The 8,707-nt window shown below is 37.6% G+C and overlaps 1 protein-coding gene across 1 annotated transcript; it reads right to left on the bottom strand.

The window, feature by feature from the left end:
• Positions 1–4,070: 4,070 nt before the first annotated feature.
• Positions 4,071–6,547, bottom strand: LOC137742212 (monooxygenase 2-like). Its single transcript, XM_068482007.1, has 5 exons — positions 6,065–6,547; positions 5,723–5,785; positions 5,424–5,604; positions 5,070–5,295; positions 4,071–4,975 (listed from the first exon to the last, which is right to left on the bottom strand). Exons 1-5 carry the CDS (start codon positions 6,286–6,288, stop codon positions 4,449–4,451), a joined length of 1,221 nt encoding a protein of 406 aa, XP_068338108.1. The 5' UTR covers positions 6,289–6,547; the 3' UTR covers positions 4,071–4,448.
• Positions 6,548–8,707: the final 2,160 nt, after the last annotated feature.

Below are 8,707 nucleotides of genomic sequence, written 5' to 3' on the forward strand. Positions count from 1 at the left end.
CCAAACTATATGGGCACAGGTACTTGAACGTGATGTATGTCTTGATGGTGAACGTAGTTCGGCCGTCGGTATGCCGAACCCTGAAACTTACTTGCGAGTATCCAATCATAAAACCACTCGGCGTCCAACACGCCGAGTAATGCAATTCGTAACACCTAACTATGCCGAGAAGGCTAGTAAGGTGACCTCTGCCAACAAAGGTTCGAAAACCCTTCTCGACTGAGACTTAGATAGATAACCGGTCGACCTCGACGCAGTGCTGTTTATCCAAACTGAAGGTGCTTCTTGGTCAGCTGATTCTGCGGCAGCAGTGCTGTTTATCCAAACTGAAGGTGCTCGCTGGGTGCTTCCACAGTGCTGTTTATCCAAACTGAAGGTGTGTCGGCAGGAAAAGAAAAGGAAAAAATCTCAAGGTGTTTGAGAGGTTTTGCGCAGGGCAATTGTATGCTGATTCGAAGGTCCCTTTCTGTTGCATGATTTCTTGTATTTATAGTGCCCCATTCCTTGAAACCAATTCTGATTTGGATTGGGAGTCCTTGTCCCATTTCGCCTCTAACTCGAACAAACCTATTCCTACTGGGATTCTGAATTTTCCTTCTTTTCGGGACTCAATTCCTTACTGGTCGAGAATCCTGGTCGCACTAGGACTTCCTCGCCCTTTCCTATTCATCCGGACTACTTAGGATAGGATTTGGCCGATCCTGCCAGCTGGCCCGGGATTTATTATTCGGCCCATAGTATTTACCATCACCTTGGGCTGAGCACATCCTGCTGCTCGGCCCAACAATAATATTTTGGGCCCAAACAATACCTTAAGACTTTTTTGGCTATCCCATAATGTTTCTTAGATGGGCAATGCATGAATCTCATTAGTAAGCTAGCTCCAAATATTATGTCTAGCCTTGTAGCAATTAGGTTCAACAGATTTCCCACAATTTGCCTATATTGATTCTCATCTGCAGGTTCACTGCCATTATCTTTGCATAATTTATCACTTGTCACCAAAGGGATACTCAAGGGCTTGCATTGTTGTAATCCAAACTTATTCAATGGAGTCAATGCATACTTCTTTTGACTTATAAAAATGTTGTTTTCAGTTTGTATCACAGCCATACCAAGAAAATGATATAAAAGCCCCAAATCAGTCATTTCATACATTCTCAACATCTCTCATCACCATAACCGATTATCATCCCACCACCGTTGCCGCAACCACTTCCCACCATCATCACTATCAGTTTTGCCGCCACCATACAACATCATTACCATCAACACCACCACTCACTCATCATACCCTCCACCACCACACAACATCATCACTGCTACCGTCATCACATTACCATTATCACCACTGCTACCCATTATCGCCTCTGCCGCTTCTTACCATTATCCTTGTCTTTAGGACCACCACCACTAGCACATTTGCTAACTACCATCTCTCATTCATATATTAATGATCTAGAAACACATTAAAATTTTCGTGTTTGAATTTCCTTCTTATGCTGGCTTAGCCAAATAAAACTAATTCTGACTATACTTGATCACTTGGCCATGGATTTAGGAGGTTTCTTTAGCTCATGTTTCACGTATCGAAAAGCCAGTCATAATATTCCACGTTAGCTGAGCGCTATAGTATAGTTCAGATATTTTTGTGAACACTCAACAAAGCGTGAGCCCACTCATTATTCTCATATTGTCGCTTCCATCTGTTATTTCTCTTTTTATAAGCAATGTGCTATCCACACACTTTATTTTACTTCTTATACACCCCTTATTAATTTATATCAGTTGATTTTCTTCAATTCATCCGATCTGACGGCTGAAAATTAGAAGGGTGTATGAAAAGTAAATAAAATGTGTGAATATCACACCCCTTTAACAAACTCCTGCTTGAGCTACACGGCCAACTCTAATTCTAATGAAAAAAAAAAAATCATGATTTATTTTAGAATTGTTTAATAATATTAAATTATTACAAACTCATCACACAACCCAAAGCTGTATAGAAATGAGATTCAACTTGCCCATCATGCAACCTTCAGTTGTATAGGATTTCTCACCCCCGAAACCGGAGTTGGTAAAAAAAAAAAAAAACCACATGCCTGTTGCGCGAATAAAAAATAAAAACACTGAATTAACAGTGAAAAATAAAATCCCTTCTTAATTAAAAAAAACCCTGATTAAAAAGGATAAAATGGAACAATTCAAATTAAGTTCTTAGCTTAATAAATTAGTATATTTATTTAAAATATGAATTGTCACATTTTTTTTTTGTCAAAATAAATTGTTATTATGAGTAGAAACTCAACGCTCTATTTACTAAGATATTAAATCACATTGTTATTGATCATAATAAATGTAAATTATGTGATCGCTTGACCCAAAATCCAAAATTTCTACGTTTTAGTCTACTTTAAAATTTACTTATAGATAAAAAGATCAAGTTTCAATTTTTTTTTTTCTGACAATATTTGAGTTGAATATCATCCAATTAGAATTGATAAAGACATGACTTGGAAATCAATAGAAATTTCGTCTAAAAAAAATCAATGGAAATTCTTTCATTATAAAAAGTGTATTTGTTAACTGACGTGTAGTAGGGCCTGTTAGCCATTAGTGGATTCAATCAATGTTTAAAATATCGGTATGGTCAAAATACAGATATGTAAAGTTGTAGAAATACAAACGGATATATCGATGAAGACTCACGTGTGAGACTAATGAATTTAACTTTTACCATCTTTTTTTGTTAGGCCAAAGGGGAATCTTCAGTAGGGACAAAGCCCAGAGAGAGAACAACCATCCGGAAAAGGAAAATACCGAAGAAACAAAACAGAGCGGCATACAAAAATTAGAAAAACGGGGGAAAAAGGGTCTCGCCCGGAAGCCAAGACGGGGGAGAAAAAGCAGAGCACAGCACGAAAGCGGGGCAATGGTCCTATCTGCTATCCTCACCCATCTCAAGTACACATAGCTTAAGAGGGGCAGGGGAGACCATCTTTGGGACTAGAGAGGATGGGGGCCTTATGATCGAAACATCTGAACGCATCCCTCTTTTACAATGCCAAGCAACCCAATCGGTTGCAAAACTCGCTTGACGAGGAATCCACCGCCAGCTAATCGAATGAAAGCGATGAGTGGGATTCCGAATTTCGATTAACAGGGGAAAGATGGTCCAATTTCCCTTTTTGAAGTCACCCTTGATGCCTCTAATGAGCTCCTGCGAATCGGATTCACAGGCCGCGTCTTGGAAATTGTTATCGATCGCTGAACGGACAGCAAGCAGAGCTGCCTTAGCTTCAGTTTCGAGAGCAAAAGAAGACAAACAAGGTTTGGATGCGCCCGCAATACTATAGCCGCTGGAGGTCCCAAAAGTCACCACATATCTGGTGGGAACTCTGACAATTGCCCCTACAGAGATCAAGTATTAAGCATTCATGTCTCGCTTTGTCAGCGCCCTCCTACAACTGTTAGCAGAAGTAGTTAATTTTTGCTCAAATACCTGTAAAGACTTTCTTGTCTAGCTTTGTGAAACGCTTAGTATTCTTTAATGTGGCAACATCTAGCTCACATGGATAACGATGACACATAATACTTGTGTTGAATTCGATACTAGTTATGGTTGAATTGTTGTGTGGCTACGTCTAATCCTTCCCTTTAGCGTAAAATATCCACCCCACTTAGAGTAGAACCTTTGTATGAAAAAAATGTAGCAATAACTGTAAACATCAACACTTGTTTTTATATATTAAACTGATGACATGGTAGATGATGAAGGAGCTTTGACATATTTCAGGCATGGCGATTATAGAACGAACGAAGCCCATTGGAAGTGATTGATAAAGGTTTAGGAGATTTTCCTTCTCTATCGTACGTGTTACGTTGGTAATATCATTGTTAACCCAACAATAATAACCAAATGGCTACTACCCTTTGTAGTTGGGAACTAATGGTGCATTGGATCAACCTAATCAATCTGGTTTCTTTATCGAAGGGGAATAATATGAAGCACGTTCATCTTCAGATAATCAAACATTTTGTACCAACAAATTATCCATTACTCGTTTGGGGGCTCGATAAGGATTGTTTTATTTGTTGTAAATTGGTTCATACAGTACTAGAATTCAGTGCAAAGCACACTGTTTTTGTAAATTGTGCCTATTTCCATTTAAAAACAACTAGCATATACTGCTTATTTAGCTATTGATCTCAGACTACATCTATGTGCTTTGCTATCAACTACAATGCAAAATACACTTTGTCAACAAGGCAGCAGAGGTATGTGAAAGTATAAATTTATGTAATAGCTACTAGGTTCCATAAATCTTTCCTGTTCTTCTTAGATTCCTGTCTCTGGTCGATCCTTGTTGAAAGGTCATCAATAATATAATGCCGTAGAGGAGGGAAGCTTGGTCGTCCTCTTTCTTGTGGACAATGAAATGCACTAGCTAGAAATCAAGTTTTCCACAATCATAATGTGAAAGTTTAACAAGTTTATGGAAAATGAACCCGTAAAATATGGTATCCCTCAAGAACTTCATAACCCCACCAGACCCCGGCTGCTGTATCCATCCTGATAAATATGATCCTGCAATCAACAGTGCGACACGCCACCTTCTTTCTTCCACGTATTTCCCAATCGCACTAACCATCTCTTTTGGCACGATTTGTCCATTTTGTACAAAGGATTTCCCTATGTATCTGCCCAAGACCACTGCATCTTCCAATGCCACGCAACCTCCTTGTCCTAAATCAGGTGTCATGGGATGCATGGCATCACCAGCCACCGTGATGTTTTGCTTCCCCAGGTTCCCGAATACTACATGCCACGGGTACCTGAACATTATTGGAGCCCATGACAACGTTGAAAGATCCGAGTGCCGTACAACGTCTAGGTATATAGGAGGAAGATCCTTGGCATAATTCTCAATCACTTCTCGTTTTATAACTTCCGGGTCATTGGAAGGATCCGCCCCTACAATAACGACAGAAACAAGTGAGGTGTTTTGTTAAGTGTTCAGTTTGTTGTCTATCACGAATTAAAACAAAGGGAATGGTTTATTTTGGACCTTTAGCCAGACATATGCCAAAGAACCAATAGATCTCTTTGTCATTGAGGGGAACAAAACCAGCCCTTCTGTTAAGTCCTCCATATTGCTGCACGTTATTGTCCAATCCGTGGCCTTGAGGAAACACAGCCAAGCCACGAACTGCTGATCGACCTGCATATACTGGTTCGGCAAGTCCTAAGAAGCGGGCAACCACTGAGTGAATCCCATCGCAGCCTATCAGAACCTGTAGCGGATGATCATCCAATTAAAACAGAATATAATGGAAAGAAAAGGATAACTTAAAGTACTGCATTCCATGAGTGACTCTCTCATTCTACTACTTATAAACAGTGCATTTTGGTTACTATATACCTTTGCTTTGATTATTGTCCCATCTCCCAAGTGAATAACTGAAATGGACGAGCCTTCATGTTCTTGGGTCTCGATAGCAGTAGGTTTGGAAGCGAAACGGATGGAATTTGGTGGTAACTCATCTGCCAAAGCCTTGAGTAAAGCTTTTCGGTGTACTGATCTTGGTCCAACTAGGTCATTTCTAAATTTCATGTGAAAGATTGACAACATTCAAGTCAGCAATTTGCATTCCTAAATTCCTAAAGCAGTACATACCAGCTGTAAAACTGAACAAATAAACAATACTATGGTTCGCTTACCCATTGGATGCGGGAAAAGACATTCCTTGGATTTCTCCGGTGTCAATATTAGTTACATATCCCCTGCCAGACAACCATTCCCAATGCATAAATAAGTTGAATTTTGAGTTTAAACATGGTTCATGTGGTTAAGTTGACTTTGTTAGAAATTCCTGACAGTAATTGTAGTAGTCTCATTGACTTTCAGCTTGTAATTATAACAGCGATCAGCTTCATGCGTGTCTACATATGTATTAGTCTTACTGACTTTGCATCCAAACATTAGTTTTCTATGTTTCTTTTCAGACACAGATATTTTAAATTTAAACTAGTCTAATACTTGAAGGAGATTCGAACACTCACTTTTTTATTGTAGCATAAAGAGAAGCGAGGTGGTGGGAAACACCCAAGGCGTCAAGGGCACACCAAGCGTTGGGGAAGAGGGTTAAAGCTGCACCGGTGGTTCTGAGGCCGTCTGATTTCTCCAACACCAACGCTTTAACTCCAGCTTTCTTGAGCGCCACAGCAGTCGCCAACCCTGCTATTCCTGCCCCTACTATCACCACGTCCTCCACTCTTGCCATCATCGATCTTTTCTCTCTCTCTCCTCTCCTCTCTCTCTCTGAAGAATGTATAAACTTGTTGGTAAAAATGCCAAAAGCCAATACGATGCTTTTATATTAGACCCAATGAGAAGCAGCAGCCAAGTAAAAGAATGAAATTGTTGAAAAGTAATGGAGATTTATGTTCACAAAATATGAAGATATCCATAGAAGATTGAAAATTCTATACGCTTCATACCAAAAGCCAATTTGGTGGATTGAAAATTCCATACGCTTCATACCAAAAGCCAATTTGGTGTTTGCCACTTGGATTTGTATATTTCCGATTCTAGGTTGGAATAAAAAACTAAACTTTCCACCCACTGAAACCATTTGAACTTTTTTAGGTCAATCAAACCATTTAGACTTGAAAAGAATTAATAGAAGGGAAATGTGAGGCTGGAATTATGACTCATTGGATTTATTTATATATAGAAATTACAACACCAAAAAAAACCTAGTGCAAATACAATAGAGAATACAATAATTATATGAAAAGAATCCTAATCACTGTATTTTTTAGACATTAAAAGACAATCATACCCTTTTTTATACAAATATTTTTTATTTTGTTATAAACATATTTAACTAAAGAATTATAGAGGAGAGAGAGAGGTTCGGCAAGCAAGATATAGAATTTGGTGGATTATGATGTGTGTATTATCTCGTACTATTGTGCCTCTTTTATAGTAGTATAAAGGTAAATTTCTTATCTAATAAGTATTACAATTTAAACAGGATACTGCCTAAAAAAATATAATAGAATCCTAAAAAGATTTCGTGTTGTTTATACAATCACATTTCTAATCGAGACTGCAACATATTTTTCATAATAAAAAAATAAATTAATTTCAAACTTGTACTTTCTTATCTCTCTCCTCTTACACTTAATTAGAACTTATAAAAAAGACGTTTGTAGAAATTCATGCATTACAAAAAAAGTAATACTAGATAAATTAAACTTGTAAACTAAATATATAAACAAAATTAAGTGGCACCAAAAATTTCTTTGGTGAAGCCAAAAGGAGTTTTTTCTTTTTTATTTTGGTAAACACGCCAGGAGGAGTTCGGTTTTGAATAGATGACTGACTGGCCGGTAGTAGGGCCCCTTGACCATTGGATTAAGTTTAGCAACAGCGCTGATGCGCGAATTAACTTTTATGTTGACAACGACCATTCACAATCATATAACCATTGAGTAGTTTGCCTGATTGACACCTTTTTTTAATTCACTAAAGCTTGGAAGGTGTCTTTAGAAATTATACATGACACGGTATGTATGTCATGTTTAGTACATCATGAGGCTCATTTCTCTATTTATGACAGTTATTCGGCGTCTTAAATGGTAATAGATGACATAAGTTTTTATTTCAATGTCGCTTACATGACACTCATTCCTCTGTTTATGACATATGTTCCGCGTCTCAAATTGAAATAGATGACATGTTATTTTAATTTAATGGAGCTTGTCAGGTTCCTTTAGAAGCTTTGCATGACACTGTGCATATGCCATATTTAGTATACCGTGACACTCGTTACTCTATTTATGACACTTATTACACGTCTTAAATGGTAATAGTTGACACAAGTTATTAATTCAATGACGCTTGTTAGACGTTCTTAAAAGTAATACATGACACTCTTCAACATCATAAAAAATATCTTTAAGACACTCACAAAAATGACACTAAACCATTGCGTCATAAAACTTTTATCATGACCAATAAATTGCGTCATGTATTAAAAATTTGTAATAGTGAACAGTGGCAGACGAATCGATTGTTCCTTAACTTCCCTCTTTAAACAATATTGGGAGTCTTCATATTTTCTATATTGCTCCAACATGCATTACGAGTCAATGCCCGTGCCATGTTTCCTTCAACATAGCATTAAATCCGTAAAGAATTTGTCTTAAAATCAAAAGGCTACTCTTCCTTAAACTTGACATAAACCAGTAGGCAGGAGGCTCAAGAACACCGGCGGAGCCACATTAAGGGCTACCCTGGACTGTAGCCCAGGTAGCTTTGAGTAGAAAATAAAATTTTACATGTAATTTTTATTGATTTTTGAATGTAGCTCACTATATATTTAGTCACTAATTCGAATTCTCTATGTTTAATTATATAATACAGTTTACAAACCTTTTTTTTTTTTCTCACATCTTTTTTCTCATTGCTTCTTGTACATGTAGAAGTTTGAATTTGTTTGAACAACGAAAGTTCTTAGCTCACCTTATGAAAATTTTCTTAAGCTAGCTGACACTGTAAAAAATATAGTATCAAGTTTCTTTGTTTATAAAGATTTAAATCTTTAAGCTAGCTTACCCGGTGAAAAATTTCTAACTCCGCCTTTGCTCAAGAACAAAAGCTCCGTGGGTTATCTTTGTTTTTCATTTTCGTTTATG

This window comes from Pyrus communis, chromosome 8 (genome assembly GCF_963583255.1).
Source record: "Pyrus communis chromosome 8, drPyrComm1.1, whole genome shotgun sequence".
Lineage (NCBI taxonomy): Eukaryota > Viridiplantae > Streptophyta > Magnoliopsida > Rosales > Rosaceae > Pyrus > Pyrus communis.